Source organism: Kogia breviceps, chromosome 10 (genome assembly GCF_026419965.1).
Source record: "Kogia breviceps isolate mKogBre1 chromosome 10, mKogBre1 haplotype 1, whole genome shotgun sequence".
NCBI classification, from domain to species: Eukaryota; Metazoa; Chordata; class Mammalia; order Artiodactyla; family Physeteridae; genus Kogia; species Kogia breviceps.
The window spans coordinates 74,745,797-74,763,146 of NC_081319.1; the positions used below are offsets into that span (position 1 = coordinate 74,745,797).

The following is a 17,350-nucleotide window of genomic DNA, read 5'->3' on the forward strand; positions in this document are numbered from 1 at the left end:
TTTTCATTCTTTTTTCCTTATTCTTTTCCGTGAGAGTGAATTCCACCATTCTGTCTTCCAGGTCATTTATCTGTTCTTCTGCCTCAGTTATTCTGCTATTGATTCCTTCTAGTGTATTCTTCATTTCAGTTATTGTGTTGTTCATCTCTGTTTGTTTGTTCTTTAATTCTTCTAGATGTTTGTTCTTTAACTCTTCTAGGTCTTCGTTAAACATTTCTTGCATCTTCTTGATCTTTGCCTCCATTCTTTTTCCGAGGTCCTGGATCACCTTCACTATTATTATTCTGAATTCTTTTCTGGAAGGTTGCCTATCTCCACTTCATTTAGTTGTTTTTCTGGGGTTTTATTTTGTTCCTTCATCGGGTACAAAGTCCTCTGCCTTTTCATTTTGTCTCTCTTTCTGTGAATGTGGTTTTCCTTCCACAGGCTGCAGAACTGTAGTTCTTCTTGCTTCTCTATCTTGTATTTCTTCTATTTTAAAAAAATTTTAGAGATGGCTTTGCTGTTCATGTTCTTCAACTGTGCCTTTGAATCTGATCCTTAGAAGTCACAAGTGGCCTCCTCCCAGTCCTCCCCTTCTTGGCTTTTCTGCTGCCTTTGACATCCTTGACCACTGTGCTGGTTATTCTCCTCTCCTGCCCCGCTCCACCAACCCGTGTTCTTTCTGCTTAGTCCTGCTCTGTCCCAAGGAGACTGACCCCCTCTGGACTGCATCACCCAGGCTTCCAGCCTACTGGCTTACTGATGGGTCGAGTCAAGGGAAGATATTGGCAAGAGTTTGGAGGCCAGGAGGAGAAACAAGTTGGGATCTTTACTTCCCCCTACTCCCTCCACGTCTGCCATGGTTTAAACAGGGGCTGCTTTCCTCTGTAGCTACAGCTCTTATTGGTGGTCCCTCTTCCATGGCTCTGGCGCTCACTCAGTTCCAATAACACAATTCTTTCTCCCTGCTCTTTCAAGTGTGGGGGTGTTAACAGCTCCCTGTCTTTGGATGCATCACGATCCTTTCCCTTACTGGTTCCCTTATCCTTGCCCGCTCCTCTGTAAAGAACCCTGTTAAAATGATTGATAAGTCAGCCCTTTTGTGTAAGCCATCTGTTGGTGGAAGGGAACTTGGCCTATAAATGCCCCCTCCTTCTTGGCATTCCTTTCCCTCTTATAGAAGGGAATGGGAGAGGCTGGAGCCCTCTTCTCAGGGGCACATTCATTTATTCTACAAATATTTTCCAAGCACCTACCATATGCCAAGCACCACGCCAGGTGCTAGGGAGATGCAATAAACAAGAGGCAGTTCCTCTTTGTTGCTAGATGTGGAAGTGATGTTGATATTGTAAAATCTGTAGTGGCTGGATTCTAGAATGTTAATACCTGTGTTTGGGGAGTGAAAGAAGGCCCTCAAATGAGTCATCAGAGAAAGTCTGGGACATATCTGGCCATCTCATCCAGAAAGGCACACTTGGGCTTCTGGTCCAAGATCGAGTTGAGAAGTCAGAATGCCCATCAGGGTAGAAATCAGGCCAGGCTTTGACCACAGAGATCTGCCAACTGAAATTTGTCTTGCCATAGTTGGATGCATAATGCCTTAAAAATGAAAGAGAATTATTAGAGAATTGCAGCCTTTCTGAAAAGAAAGAAAAAGTTCTGCAGGGAGGGGAAGATTCCCACCTCTAGCACAGACTGGACCCCACACGGTGGCACTGTTTCCTTGGGATGCCCTTGTCTAAGCTAGGTCACAAGTCCTTCCCTCTACACCCAGAGTGTGTTGGGTAGTCAGGGATCAACAAGGAAATAAATCTTGAGACCAATGTGCATCTAGATCAGCCCTTCCTAACATTATCTGGTCATGAGATCCTTTTAAAATTACTCTAAATTTTGAGACATCCACAGGAGTTCTGGAGCAATAAATTGTGCCTTAATTAGAGTAGAAAGCAAAAATAGTCATAAAGACAAATTAGTTGCTGCAAAATTTACTTGTTTCCAAAAAAATTTTTAGCAGAATTTTTAAAGTCTCAATTTAGAAAAATTAGATAATTTTTAAAGACCTAGTATTGAAATTATAAGACTCAAGATTTAACCGTGCTTACTAAGTAGATGACATACAGCAAATGATATCAACAGTTACTTGGTAAATACTTCTTGTGCAGTTGAAACATCGTACCTTCAAGCCACATGGAATTTCCTCCAGGATCAGCTGCCATACTTAGGTGGTGCCCAGCTTTAAAGGGAGATTATGGCTATTACAAGAATAACTATGTAAAATGTATTCAGCATTTATAAAATCTTTTTAAAACTATATTCAATTAATTTTTATCAGAAAAATATATGAATGGGCTTCCCTGGTGGCGCAGTGGTTGAAAGTCCGCCTGCCGATGCAGGGGACACGGGTTCGTGCCCTGGTCCGGGAAGATCCCACATGCTGCGGAGCGGCTGAGCCCGTGAGCCATGGCTGCTGAGCCTGCGCGTCCAGAGTCTGTGCTCTGCAACGGGAGAGACCACAACAGTGAGAGGCCCACGTACCACAAAAAAAAAAAGAAAGAAAGAAAAAAAGAAAAAAGAAAAATATATGAAAATTCACTCTAAAAAGGTAAAAGTTGTCCATAATTCCACCACTTAAAACATACTAACATTTATTGAGTGCTTACTATGTGCTAGGCAAACACATACTTTACATGTGTTACCTTATTACCCATCAGGTAGATAATATTATTGTTCCAGGTAACTGGGATCCAGAAAAGTTAAACAACTTACCCAGGATCACACAGCTCATATAAGGTAGAAGTTAGATTTAGATCCACATAATCTGGCTCCAGAGCCAGACCTCTTCATTTTATTGAGTGGAATTTTCCTTCCCTCCTCTAATCTCATTGCCCAGAGATAATCGTAGTGATATTTTGATGTATATTCACCTATTCTTTTTTCTATGGTCACACAGAGACAGAAGTTCCCCCAAGGAATGACTCAGAACTCTGGGAACTCCAGGCCATGTGGGCAGAAGGGTGATGTCCTGCCACATCATGGGAAAGATTACTTGGACTTGCAGATTCATCACTTCTCCAGGGTGAAGTAAAAGGTCATCGAATCCAGCTGCCAACCAGATGCTAGAGCCCCCTGGGCAAAATCCCAGTGAGTCACGCAGCCTCTGCTGCAATCTCACTGCCTCCTGCTCAGACAGCTCGTTTGGGAATGTTTTTGTTAGACAGGACCTTGCTTGCCCTCAGCCATAATGAGATGTCAGCCTTGCCCATGGGACCTGTGTCATGGCCAGAAATGGAGTGAGGGTTTGGAGAGGAGAAGGGAGGGTGGTCTGAGGTCCAGTGGGAAGGTGTGTGAGGAGGAGGTCTTCCTCCAGGAGGAAGGCGGGGTGAGTGACGCTCACTTGTGCCACCTCCTCTGTCATCATCCACCTGGAAACCATCAGGCGGGGTTAGAGAAGAAATCCGGCCATGGGTGGTAGTAACCACAGAGTGTGCCCTTTCCCTAGACCCCTGCGGCTCCGGGATAGCTCCCCTGCTTGTATTGAAAGATAGAGAAGGGCTGGAATGGGGAGGAGGAGAAAGAAGCAGCCCTGATCACATGCCTGGCACTGGGCCCTCTGAGTCCATGATCTCATTTAATCTTTACAACAACCCTGTAAAATGGTGGTTCCCAACTGGGGGAGGTTGTGTCCCCCAAGACAAACTTGCCAATGTCTGGAGACAGTTTTGGTTGCCACAACTGTGAAGTCTGGGGGTATTTGTGCTATTGCTATCTAACGGGTAGAGGCCAGGGATGCTGCTAAATCTCCTGCAATGTACAGAATGGGCCCTCACAACAAAGAAATGTTCAGAATAATATCCAAATGTCAATAGTGCCAAAGGTAAGAACCCCAGATGAAGGTTGGAATGTTATTGGTCCCATTTTGCAGATGAGAAAACTGAGGCTCAAAGAGGTGAAGTGACCGGAAGCGAACTGTCTGACTCCATTTCATCCCAAGGGCCTGGTTACCTGTGGGAATGTGGTAGCTGGAGGCATTTGGCACAGTCAGCAGCATGTGGGAGGAAATGAAGGGCTGAGAGGACAGGGGTGAGGGGACAGTGCCTGTCAATGACAGGGCTGATGGCACCAGTGGTCCTCCTGGTGCTCCTGCTGGTGAGCAGTGTTGAAGCTGAAGGAGGTGACGGGGAGGGGAGCATTCTTATCTATTTGCCCCACACTCCAGGGCTCCCCAATTCTAGCCCCCAGGCCTGGGTAAGAGGAGGCCACACATGGCCCTGCAGATGAATGGAGGTGTTATGCTCAGTAGTGTTGGATTTCCTTCACTGTGAAGTGCCACAATTTTAGATTAGGCATCACACTGTCACTTGTATATTGGATGTGTTCTATGGTCTCTTCTGTTTTCATTTGAACACGTCATGCACTTTCAATGTTTAATGGCTCCCTCCACCCTCCCAACCTGTGTTGTCTCCCCTGGATAAATTCCTGCTCATCCAACAAGGCCCAGGTGGTGTCACCTCCTCTGGGGAGTCCCCCAGGAGAGTCCAAACCCTGGCTTTCTCCATCAACCTGTTCCTCTCTTCACTGGACCTCCACCCAGCATGCTTCTATGATGTTACCTACCACCCAGCATCATAATCCTTTATTTACTTGTCTGTCTTCCTGGCTGGGTTGTGGGCTCCTGCAGCTGAGGATGGGGTCTCAAGGTTTCTGATTCCCCTCCCGGAGCCTAGCCCCATGCCCTACATGGAGAAGGGAATGAGCCACGGCTTGGGCAGTGAATGACCCAGCTGCTGATCTGGGTCCTCAGGTGTCCAAACGGCTGGACAGGTTCCCATAGGGCAGGAGTCTGGGAAGGTGTCATTCAAGCCCTGACCATTGCAGAGAGTGCAGGGGATGCTTTGCAACTCTGAAGTTTGCAGGAGGAATACTGAGGGCCTTGGGTTAGGGATGACCCCAAAGTTCCCACTCTGACATGTAAGGTCTCTTACTATCAGGGGCAAGTCCAGGCCCTCTGAGGCCTCGGCTGCTACACCTCTCAGCTCCACCCCCAGGGCCTTATGTCTGCCTCATTACCTGGCTGTCTCCTGCCAGTCCACATTTCTTGACTCTCACCCAGTTACCTGTGACCCATCTCGAGCACAGCCCTTTGAGAGAAAGTGGGGGGTCAGGGTCGGGGTAGGGATGCCTGAGAATGGACCAATAAGCCAGTCTTGTTCAAGCCTGAGGAAACTCGGCAATCCTCACACATCAGTGGAGGAGTCCTGTTGGTAGCAACAAAAAAGTTCAGAGAAATGTGTGTGACGGGAAAAAGAAGAACGTACCGAAAGCTATAGCAGGCCTAAGTTCTGGTGCTGGCTCTGCCCCTGACCAACCAAAGACCTCGAGGAAGCGGCCCTAGTTTTCAGCTATGAAACGGTTGAAGGAAGTGATTTTTAGGGTCCTTTCCAGCCCTAACACCTTGTGATTCAGGAAGTCTGAGAGGCACACAAAAGGAGGAAAGGAACTCACCCTGGGATATACCAGACAGATGGTTCTGAGACCAGAGTTCCTGGAAGACTCGTAGATTCCACACCAATAGAACTCCCAGTCCTTTGCCCTGAGTTCAGCCATGGACGAAGCCCAAGCTGAGGTCACCCTGGCTAGAGAATCAAAGTTACTGGGGCGGGGCTTGTCCAGAGCCTGGAACGGTGGTTAATACAGTAGAACTATGTGCTGATATTTCCCTGCGTGGCTTTTCCCTGAGGAGAGAAACCCAGAGCCAGGGGGATTCAGCCCATCCACTGAAGCCTGCCTGGAGAAGAGGGGGAGACCTTGGCCTATAGGTGGGACCCTCAGCTGCAGGTGCTACATCTGAGACTAGATCGAGGCTCCAGGGGACTTTGGCTCTCTTGTGCCCAGCCTCTTCTCCATCAGCTTGTCTCCCTCCCTCTGGGGTGGAGAAAGCCATAAACGCCCAGGAGGAAACCATGGTGAAATTGTAATACAGAAGAACAAATCTGACTCTATATTGGAGCTGTTTCTTTTACTTTCACCTTTGTATTCTATTGCTTTTGCATGGAGTTAAGAATGTTGTCTATAGCCTGAAATATACATAATAGCCCATTCTCAAGTCTCTGACCTTTAAAGGTATAACACTTTTCTATTCATATAGAGATACAAAGTTGCACAACAGAGAATCACATTTGTCTTGTTGGAGATTTACAGGAACATGGTGACCTGACCTGCTTGGACAACTACAAGTACAAAGGATTTTCACATCCCCTCCAGGGTCTGGCTGGCGCCAAGAAGTTTGCAGCCACCAGCCACACCCCCTCCCCTTTTAGTATAAAGCAAGCCTGAATTCCAACTCAGCTTGGATGGTTCTTCGAGACACTAGTCCACCTTCTTCTCTGTCTGCTGGCTTTCCAAATGAAATCGCTATTCCTCGTCCCAACAACTTGTCTCTCCATGGATTGGCTTGTCGTGTGGCAAGAAGTACGAGCTTGGACTTGGTAACAAATTAAGAACCTACCTTTCCTCCTTCTTTCTCCCTTCTCTCCTACCACTTCCTCCCAAGCCTCAACTTTCTCCTCCCCACCGAAGAAAAGCAGGGGCTGAAGGTGAATGACAGAGTTAGGGGACACTTCCAAGGTCCCCAGGGGTCCGAGACTTCCCGCCCAGGCCTGCCTGGAAATTGGGAAGTTCCGTGGGGACTGAGGGAAGAGGGGAAGGGAGATGGAGAGTCATTTCCAGGAATGGAGGTGCAGGGAGGGTCCCTGGCAAGGGTGGGAGAGAACAAAGCTGGGGGCAGGAACATCAGAGGGGAGGGGCAGAGGGAGATGGGTGCAGAAGGAAGGGGAGGGAGAGAGGAGGAGAAAGGATCTCTGCCCCTCGGGTCATCCATATGCCCCAGCTCCCAGCCTGCCGTAGTCACTCCATAGTGTTTGTTGAAAGGCCACACTAATGAAACACATTTTTTAAACTTGTCTTTATATGAGCTACAGAAAAACAACTGTCACAGGCCGTTTATGGTTAATAGAGAAACAACAAAGAAAAGAGACAACCCCGTAAACAAGCAGAGGGGCAGATTGGGCTTGTGGGTAGCAGACTGTGCGGCAGCAATTAGCACCAGGAAGTTTAAGGTGCTCGGGGACCAGGCTGGGGAAGAGTAGGGCAGGGGAAGCAAGACAGGCAGGAGAGGTCAGGCTGCCCTTGGGTCACAGGAAGCTCAGGTCACTTTGAGAACCATTCTGGAGATGGGATACCTTTCAGAACTTGCCAAGGCGGCAGGGGGTGCCGGGGCTTCAGACCCCCCCCGTGTCAATCGGTGGGGGTAGGGGGGCTGCCCTGGGAAGGGTCTGCCCCAGGCATGAGGCTGCCTTCCACCCTCACTACTCCCAGCACAGGGGCATGAAGCCCATCAGCCTGAAGGAGGAGCCAGGCTGCACAGAGCAGCGTGCACCCACGCAGGGTGATGCAGAGTGAAAAGCACATTTGCAGCCATTGGGACTGTGAACCTCAGGCTTGCCTGCTGGCCTCACAGCAAGAACACGTATGTCCTGTGGGATCAGATCAGGGCTCACAGAGGGAACATCCCGTGGGTGCTGGGCTTCCTGTATTTGTTCCTTCCCTTGGCCATGACAGGAAGCCCTTCACAGGTATGTCCCCTGGGCTCAGTCCATTGCTAAGGAAGACTCCTCGTCTCGTCCACCAAAGGCAATAGCAGCCCTGGCCTGATACCCACCCCTGCCCTGCACCTGCCCGCCCTGGATCTGCTGGGGATCTGGATACCCCTGGAGCTCCGGGGAGAAGGGCAAACAGAAGGAGGGTGTAAGGGGCCAGGGTTTGGGTAAAATGTCCTGGAGCCTGGAGGTCCAAAGAGGCCAACCTGGTCCGTAAGAGCTGGGAAGCTGCGGGCGGGGTCTGCACCTCCTTCTCAGCACCCTGTGTCCTTCCTTACCATGGATTCACATGGGAGCAGGCTCCACGTGTGGGAGGTGTGCCTGGTTCCAGAAGCCCCTTATCCTGGGCAAATAAGGATGGTCGGTCCACCTAACAGCTACCTGTTACCTGACATCAAGTAACAAAGGCCTCTGCCTAGGCCCAGACCCACCTCCTGGGACCAGACCATGTCCCCACATACCCTCCCTAGCCCCTTCCCATCAAGTACAAAACAGAGCAATAGGATCCGATGGTTTTAAAAGTAGAATGTGACAAGCATTAGACCCGTAAAAGAACTGGAGGACCAAGCAGCATGAGGCTTTTACTCAGTGTATGAGGTTCGTGTTCATTCATTTTATCCTGAAAACAGTCTTGAGAGGTAGGAATTAGTGTCCCCTTTCACAAGAGAGGAAAAATGAGGCCCAATACGGTTAGTGACTTGCACAGGGTCCCACAGTGACAGGTGGCATCCCTGGGTCCCGGTCCTGAGACTCTGCACCTACCAACATCCTGCTCTTAGCCAGGGCAGGGCCGTCAGCGTGTGGTTTTAGGGAGGAGTAAACCCCGTCCTAGTTACACACCGGGATCAGGAGGACGGTTATCACCGTGTGTGTGTGTGTGTGTGTGTGTGTGTGTGTGTGTGTGTGTGTATGTGTCCTGGCACCAGGTCTGTCAGTTCCTCACTCTGAGTCTCCCCTCTAGTGCCTTCTGCAGGACATAGGAAAGAGGTGCTGCCTCCCTGCTGTCCCCCAGGATTGCCCCCTGCCCCTTCCTCTCTCCCCACTTCCATCCTGGAGTGGCACCTGCACGCTGGCTGCCCACCAAGGCCCCAGCTGTGTCACTCCCCTGACTGTGACATTTGACCTCCAACCTGGGAGGGCTGTGTCCCGAGGCCAAGCGCAGAGAGGCCACATCTACCCCCAGTCTCTCATTCCAGTGGCTCCAGGCTGGTGGATACCCCTCCCTAGGGGAGGAATCCAGTCCATATTCTTCAGCCTTCGCCACAGAAGGAGCCAACTCTGCGGCACGAGCCAGTGAGGCAGGGGCCGACGCCCTCGGCCGTTGGGCCCCTGGCCCAGGTTCCTTGGCTCCATCCTCCCTGCCCCTCCCGGCCCAGGCAGTCCTTCAGGCTGCGTCAGCTCTGAGTTGTCTTTTCTGTGTCACCAGTGGGTCCTCTTTTCCCAGGGGACAATGAGTCCCCAGAGGGAAGGTGACACCCCTTTCTCTGAGCCATGGCCTCCCCTCCAGTGGACCCTCAAGGGCCCCCTGTTGTCTTCAGGAGCTCAGACCCGGAGCCAGGGTATGGGAACTTGGGGAGAGAGCCCTGATCAGCCTCTGCATTGCAAGTCTAGGGACAGGCTGGTCCTGCGGGTACGGGGCTCTCAGCTGCCCGGTCACAGCTTTCCCTGGAGGGGCCAGCCAGCAGGCAGCAGCAGCGGGAGTGTGGGCTCTGTTGGCTCCCAGGACTTGACGGACAAGCAGCCACAGTCAGATCAGGGCCCATCCAGAGGCCCCGTAGAGGACACTTGGCCCAGGGGGTGGGGGGCTTGGACAGCTCTGGGATCCCCAACACCTTTGTTGACCCCCAAATCTTAGTCACTGTTCCTTCTTCTCCTCCAGGGTGGGACCCTTGGGACATGGGCTGTTTCTGGACTCTTTCTTCCCCCAAGGGCATGGGGACGCTTGAAAAGAGCAGAGGGAAACTGAGGACAGAGCCCCGGGTGGGGAGAGGGCAGCCCTAGCTGTCCACCCCTCCCCCCATCAGCTTGATAGTAAGAGGTTCCAAGGCCGATGAGAGCTGAGGTCTCTGTCTGCAAACAGCACACCTGGGGCTTCTCTGCCATCCAGGGCCCAGGAGTCTGTGGCTCTCAGCAGAATCACCTCAGTGGCTCCCCCACACCCCCAGGGACTTCCCGCTTGGTGCCCCCTTCCCCCCGCCAGGTTCCAGGCAGCCCAGGGGACCTGAGAGGATGCAGTGCAGCCTCCGGTTCTGGGAAGGCCTGAGTCCAGCATTGCACAGTCCTCATCCCCAGCCTGGCTCCAATCCAGACAGGTCCCCATCGTCACTCCTCCTCTGGTCTCCCGGGACCCCTCTGGGAGAAGCTCCCCACCCCCACCATACAGTTAAGTGGCTTCAGACCAAGCAGGCTTCCACGGAGGTTCTGGTCTTGTGTCTGGGTCCCTCCAGGATCTGGCAGGATCACGGCACATGCTGTAGCCTGTGAGGATGGGGACAGAGATGAAAAGGGAGGTCCTCCTACTCACCACCCACAGCTCCTGGGCCAGCCCAGCCCCTCTGCCTCCGCCCTCCGCTTCCTGGTGGCTCAGCCCCAGAAGGCTGCGCTGAGCTGTCGCTGCCTGCCCACCCACCTCCCTCACCTGGGTGCTGTACGGTCCTCCTGACTGGACACAGGGGAGGACACACCATCTGGGGACCAAGGGCAGTTGGGCACTTTGGAAAGGGTGTCAAACCCCCAGGTGCTCTGTCCTCGGGGGGCCAGGAGGGTGGGCTCTACTCACTTCCCATGTGTCTCTTCTTCCAGAACCCATAGACCACGATCAGCATCACAGGCAGTAGGAGCAAGGCCAGCACCCCCACGAGCACAGCAGGATAGAAGTCCTGGTGCCTGCGGAGACAGGACAGAGTGCGGAGGAGGTGAGTACCAGGGTGCCCCACCCTGGCCCACGTCTTTCTGCACATCACAGGAGAGGAGTGGGACCCGAGGAAACCTGCCAGTCCCCGCGGGGAGTGATGGCCTCTCTTCCTTGGGGACCCACCTGTGGGAGAAGGAAGTGAGGTGCTCAGAGGTCAGGAGATGAAGTCCCCTGCCCCCAGTGAAGGGAAGCATCTCTCCACTTTAGTACCTCTCCTCCATTATTCCCCCAAATCTGCTGAGGACAAGGGCTCTAAGAGACCCCCATTTTTGACAGAAGAGACCAACATTCTTACTCTCCTCGTGGTGACTGAGGATGGCACTTCCCACCTTTGTCCTCTGGAACAGATGCTATAGGTGCCCTGCCTATATTCCCTTGCTGTATCACTTCCATGTACACCTGTCCTCAGCAGCTCCATTTAAAAATTTGGGGGCCTGAGGGCTTTCTCTTGTCACTGGTGCTCTCCATGCCACACATGGCAGGCAGCCCTCTACCAATAACCAACAGAGTGGGGGTATAAATACCCCAGCTCCCTTGCCCGCCAGGTAGCTGCTAGACACTGGACCCTAGAGTCTCCCCAATGGGATTGAGCTCTTGCTGCCCACAGTGATAACCAGCCTCAGTAAGTTCTCTTATCTGCTGCCTTCCCTTCCCTGTCTCACTTCCCCGTGCTCTTTCCAGTGTTCCAGATACAATGTGAATCCTGGTCTCAGAGTTCACACCTCAGGGAACCCAAATTAAAGTGTCCCCATTTCCCACTTCCTACTCCCCAGGCTGCTCCCCTTGTCTCCCTACCCTCTCCTCTTCATCCACAGCCTCATGCTGACCCAGCCCCTGCCCTCCTTTCCCACTGCCATCATTTCTGTCCCATGTCCATCCCAGCTTCCCTCTCCCACCTCCCATTCAGCAACAGGCCAAACTGAGTTCCTGGTGGGCAAAAGGGGCTGGTCTGCTGCAACATTTCACGTTGGGGTCTGTTCAGGCACCAAGAACTGTTGCCATGTCTGGGAAAATGGCATTCAACCCAGGCCCCCCCCGGGTACCTGCTGGGGGATAATAGGTTGAGGAGAGACCTGCCAGTGGGGCACATTCCCGTGGTGGGCGATCCCATGGTGCACAGGTGCCCAGCCTTAGTGGGAGTGGAGGCTGGGCCAGCAGCGGAGGCTCTGGCATTGCTGGGAGACGCAGTCACTGTCTGGGACCCCATGGTCCTCCTGGGCCCCGTGGTGGAGGGGCTGGTGCCAGTGAAGCCGTAGCCTGTCACAGAGGTCAGTCTGATGCTCCCTGAGGCAGGGAAGGGCAAGAGTCTAGCCAAGGTGAGGAGTCCAGGTGTGAACACCGTCGTGCTGGTGGTGAAAGGGGCATCAGGGCTTGAGGTGAGGGCTGGGCCTGCTGTGACGACAGTTCCACTCTGGAGGATGGTGGGCAGCTTCGTAAGAGGAGTGTTTCTCTTGGTTGTGGAGGCTGAGGGACCAGAGAGGGAGGAAGGTGAGACTGAGTCGGGGGCCTTGGTGCTGGAAGCAGCTCCCGGCAGCCCACATACTTGTCTGGGTAGGACCTGTCCTTGTCTTGCTCCTTGACCTTGGACCTAGGATTCTGCTCTGCTGAGGGACCAGGTGCGTGCTTGTTCAGAGGGTCAGGTCAGGGAGGAGGAAGTAGGCACAGAAAAGAAGGAAGAGTCTTTCACAAAATTTTTAGTGTCCCCTGTCAGGCCACCTGGGCCAAGAGGACACTTCCCTCCCCACCCCCATCTCTCTTGTCACTTCCTGGACCTTCCTCATTCCTGTAAGTCAGAGATTTCTCTGCTCTGATGTTGAGCATGAACTTTCCCAGTTGCTCCATGATTGGCGACTGGGATCCAGAGATGAGGACAAGGAAGCATCAAAGGCCCAGATCCCAAAGAACGCCATGAGCAGCGGGGCCAGGTGCCTTCCTTGGGGGCTTATTAAGAGACACAGGAACTGGTCCTGCCACTTTCATGCATCAGTTCAGGCCTTTATCATCCCATTTTCTGGAAGAAGGTTGGACCTTGGATGGTGGAAGAGGAGGGAGTTGTAGGAGCTGTGAGGGCTCAGTCTAGAAGGCAGTGCTGAGTCTTTCTCATCAGGGAACAGGAAAACAAAGAGAGAGGGATGGTGAGGGGGAGAGGGCTGCTGCTGGCTGCTGCTGCATCCCACTACTATGCATGCAAGGATGCACTCCTGAGAGCCAGATGGTCACCGCGGAAGGCGCCCATTTTTCTGGGCAGGGGAACCAGAACAAGTGGCATTGGTGAGGGTGGGGATGGGAGAAGGGGCTGATCTGGAGCCAGATCTCCCACATCATCCTACTCAGCAGTGTGAAGACCCCCAAAGGACCTTTCAAAGAACTCATACACAGGTGCCTTGGGAGAGCCAGCATTTGGCCACAGAGGATCTAAGAGTGGGCTGAAAAGGAGTGACATCCAACAGAGAGAGGCCTCCTACAAGGGTCAGTGAAGTCACACAGCCGTTTCCCTCTCCTTCATCCCTGCTTCAATATACCAAGGGGTTGGGAGGGGCAGGACCAGGAGGAGGTGATGGAGAGGAGTACCCCTCCCCTACCTCCTGAGATGAAGGAGGGGGAGTTGGACAGCAGCAGTCCCCCTTCTCCACTTCAAGTGCCTGGGGCCATAAACCTGGTTTTCAAGGGGGACTGGAAGAGCATATATTGCTAGAAGATTCGCATTTTTAATTGCCTGTGCATTTTTTATTTCCTAATCATTGAAAAGGTCTGCAAAGTTGGAATCACCCCAAACTGTGGTTAAGAGATGGAAAGTGAGATCTGACATAGCACAACAGAGGGATACACTAAGGGAAAAATAAAACCATTTCATGTTTGTATCCCTACAAATTAAGACTTCAATAAATTGGTTTCGACTACTTCCCTAGTGCTAAATTAGAACCGGAGAGGGAAGGAATGAGATTTGCTCCGTATCTTAGAGACAGCAGTTACCCTAGCTCAGACCCAACAGAAGATGGGGATGCAGTTGGGTTAGGGCAACAGGGAAGGGTGGATAATAAGTTTCACAATCACTGGCTGCTCTTTGCAGGCTCTTTGTCTGACTCCTCACCCTTTCCCATCTTATAAATGTGGAAGGAGCACAGGGCTACATTCTTGGCCCTCCTCTCTTTTTCTACACTCAAGGGAGAGTTTTGATAACCTTAAAGACAAGGCACAATATCACCTCCTCTAAACTCTCCCATAGCTTCCTATTCTACCTAGGATAAAACTCAAAGCCCAAATCATGGACTTTAGGGCTGCTGTTTGCCTGTCCAACCTCATCTTCTATCACTCTGCCACACACTCAATATGGACCAGCTTCTTCTCACCTCAGGGACTTTGCACGTGCAATTCTCCCCACCTGGAAAGCCCTTTGAATCACCCACTTTCAACAGGGCTAGAAAGCTCTCATCACACGCAGGCTCTGCTTGATGTCATCTGCTCAGGGAGGTCTTCTCTGATTCCCCACTAATTCAGTAGCTCCCACCACCACTGAACTTTCTAGTTCATCACATTGTTTTATTTTCTTAAGAACATTTATTGTTATCTGCAACTGTTTATCTGACAATGTACTATTGCCTGTCACCTCCCATAGGCTAGGAATGGGTCCGGTTTTGCTCACCACTGTATCCTCAGAGCCTAGAATAGTGCCTGGCACAGAATCAGGGCTCAGTGAATATATATTGAACAGATGATTGAATAAAACAAGCACAGAGAGCCTTGAGTTCTAATCTCATCTCGTCCACTTGCTAGTTCTGTGACCCTGGACAAAGTCAGAGCCGCAAGGACTTTTTAGACCTCATTTCCTTCATCTGTAAAAGGGTGACAAGAATGCCCATGAAGGTGTCTGTAAAGGAGCTGTGAAAACTCCACTGTACATCATGCCTATTGATGGATTATTATTATTGTTATATTTGATGTCAGTGGAGTACAGGGCGGGAAGGACACCCCCCCAGAATCCCAGTGCCCCAGCAGGCCTGCTCACCTGGAGACACTTCCAGCAGGAAGCCCATCAGAGGGTAGAGGATGCCAGAGCTGTTGCGCATGCACCAGTACCGGCCCGAGTCCTGGCGCCTCAGGGCCGCCATGGTGATACTGACCACCTTGGCCTGGGTATCGTCCTGCAGCAAATAGCGCGGCCCCTGCACCCCAACACGGGTGAACACAGTCTCGCACTTCTTCCTCCTGATTTTGCACCAAACCTTACCCTCTATGTGGTTTTTGCGGCTCTTGTAGAAGCACTGCACAGACAGAGTCTCCCCTTCAAAATGCCGCACTTTGGAGTACACGCTCTCGACAGGGGCACCTGGGGAGACACGACTTGTTGAGAGAGGAGGAAGGAAGCATCTTAAAACTCGAAGCTCATGGTGAAGGGAGAGGAGGTGGATATTGCTCTGCTGTCATGGAACTCAAGAGTGTGAAGAGGAAATACAGCCCAACTCCGATGGAGGGGGACACAGGCTCCTCCCCCGGGGAGCTCTTGGTCTGTTGGAGGAGACACTAGCCCTGCCCTGTAGTTCCCAGACTGATGGGGAAGACAGTAGTCCTGTGACCCTGGGGAGTCCTAAAATGATGAGGAAGATCCAGGGCTAGCCCTCCAAGGACTCCCAGTCTGATGGTGGAGACACAGGCCTAGCCCACAGGGAGCCCCTAGTCTAACGAAGGAAACTCAGCCCTTACACTCAGGGAACTTCAGCAGATGCAGCCGTTTTCTTTGCGGCATTTTCTAGTCTGATGGGAGAGTAATAAGCCCTGTCTTCAGGGTCTTGTGGGAAAGAGTCAGGTCCTGCCCTCAATGAGACAGAGACACAGACACAAACACAAGTCATCATTCTGAAATTCCAGAGCACAACGAACTTAGGTAGATAAGAAAATTCAATCTTTGAAAATATTAAGAATAGTTATTTGTTTCACAAACAGGTTTACTCTAGTCACCTTTTAAATAGCAAGTTGTCTGAGTTCATTCTAGGTGATGTTTAATTTTAAAATATTCCAGTTACCTAAAACCCGTAGATCCGATACGCCCAGACATTTATATACACGCCCAGTGGAGTGTAAACCAAAGAATTCTACAATTATTCACTGTTCATATGTTGCCTTCTACGCCTAGGAAGAAGATGTGGTCAGTGAGCTTCATAACCCGTGGTCTGATGGGGACAGGGTAGAACTAAGGCTGGGGTGGTGAATCAGGGGACAGGGAGAGAGAGAAAGCTGCAGTGAGGGCTCTCCAGCCCTCTACCCACCCTCAGCTTGGCATTTCCTCCTCTAACACCTTCCGAGCCTTCTGCAAACACGCACATAGTTCTCCCCAGTAGGACAGAATGGACAGCATTTTGGAGTCTAAATAAACAGGTTAAAACTCAGGTTCTACCACTGACTAACCATGTGAGCAGATCACTTAATGTCTCTGTTTCTTATCTGTCTCTGGCTGGCTCTGAGAACTGTACCCCACGACAGTGCCTTGAATGTAGTACATGCTCAGTGCACGTCTCCTCCCAAATTCAGGTTGCTCCAGACTTTCCCAATGGAACCCAGAGCTGGGATATCTAGATAGCCAAGGGCCCAGCACCCCAGACATCCACCTTAGTTTCCAACCCAGCTGCCACTAGAGTTGAGGTTTGGAGTAAGGTAACGCCCTCTCTTGTATCCCTTTGTCCCATGCAAGTTAAACAGAATGATCCAACTCAATTATTTGGCAGGTGGCAGGTTTGGGGGACCCAAAACCTGCCCTGGAAAAGCGGGTCTCTCTGGGAGAAGCGTACAGCGACCTTGGTACGGGTCTCCAGGGCACTCTGTTTATGTGTGCCTACCTTCCACCCCTCACACAGGAGGTGCCCAGAACTGAACAGGAAATGGTAACTTGGTTGTCATGGCAGCGAGCAAGACAGGATTGGGTGAGGCCCCCTCAAGGAGCATTTAGTAGCTGTGGGGTGGGAGAGATTGCTTCAGGGATTGCTTCCCTACCCCCACCCCAGGCCAGGGGGTAGGGACGGAGGCTGTGGCATCAACATTCCAAGAAAAAGCAAGTTCAAAGCGCACACACGTAAGGTAATGATTCCCATAGGAACCAAACAGGGCTCTCCCAACAGAGGCCAAGGGACGAGGGCTTGTTGTGTGTGAGGAAGTGGAGTGGCCCTGGTCAGAGGTCCCGAGGAAGACAGGCAGATAAAGGGGCCCATGCAGAGAGGGTCCAGAGCTTTATCTTAGTTTGTGGGGCCTGGGTTAGCTTTGCCCGGGGCCAGATACTAGGAGGGCACCTTCTCACTGGTCTCTGGTGGGGAGCTACGAGCTCAGCCAGACCATCTCATCCTCCTCCAACCCCACAAGATCACTGAGCAAGGCAAAGCAGGAAGGGGGTCCAGGAGCAGACCATTCCCTCCCCCGTAAGCCACCCACCCACCCTCTCACCTGCGACAGGGCCCTGGAGCCACAGCAGCAGCAGCAGGAAGGTGGGAGCCATGGCCCCGTGCAGTGGAGGTGGGTGCAAGTCCAGCAGGGGGCAGGGGTCCAAGGTTAGGGCCCCAGGCCTATGCTGGACATACCACTTGGGGCTGCCAGGGAAGACCTGGGGTTCTAAATATGAAGTTGCCCATTTAGGGAAGTGAGGAAGTTGTGGGACCCACTGTGACCAGCAGACCGCAGGGGCCCGCAGGGCCTGCGAGAGGGCGGTGCTGGTGCAGTTTCCACCCCCTCTTACTCAAAACTTCAGGCAGGTGTGGCTGCTCCACCCGGTCCAGGGCCTCCCAGCCCACGGGGGTGCTCTCGGGGTCAGAAGACT

At 52.1% G+C, this 17,350-nt stretch overlaps 1 protein-coding gene across 2 annotated transcripts; it reads right to left on the reverse strand.

The window, feature by feature from the left end:
• Nucleotides 1-8,196: 8,196 nt before the first annotated feature.
• LOC131763222 (trem-like transcript 2 protein) lies at nt 8,197-17,130 on the reverse strand. Of its 2 annotated transcripts, none has more exons than XM_067043137.1 (5): nt 16,981-17,130; nt 14,558-14,878; nt 11,625-12,015; nt 10,417-10,523; nt 8,197-10,115 (listed from the first exon to the last, which is right to left on the reverse strand). In XM_067043137.1, exons 1-5 carry the CDS (start codon nt 17,030-17,032, stop codon nt 10,021-10,023), a joined length of 966 nt encoding a protein of 321 aa, XP_066899238.1. In that variant the 5' UTR covers nt 17,033-17,130; the 3' UTR covers nt 8,197-10,020. The 2 variants fall into 2 exon arrangements, with proteins under 2 accessions (XP_066899238.1, XP_058931195.2); XM_059075212.2 differs by having other exon boundaries at nt 10,021-10,115; nt 11,595-12,015; nt 16,981-17,090.
• Between the last annotated feature and the right edge of the window lie 220 nt (nt 17,131-17,350).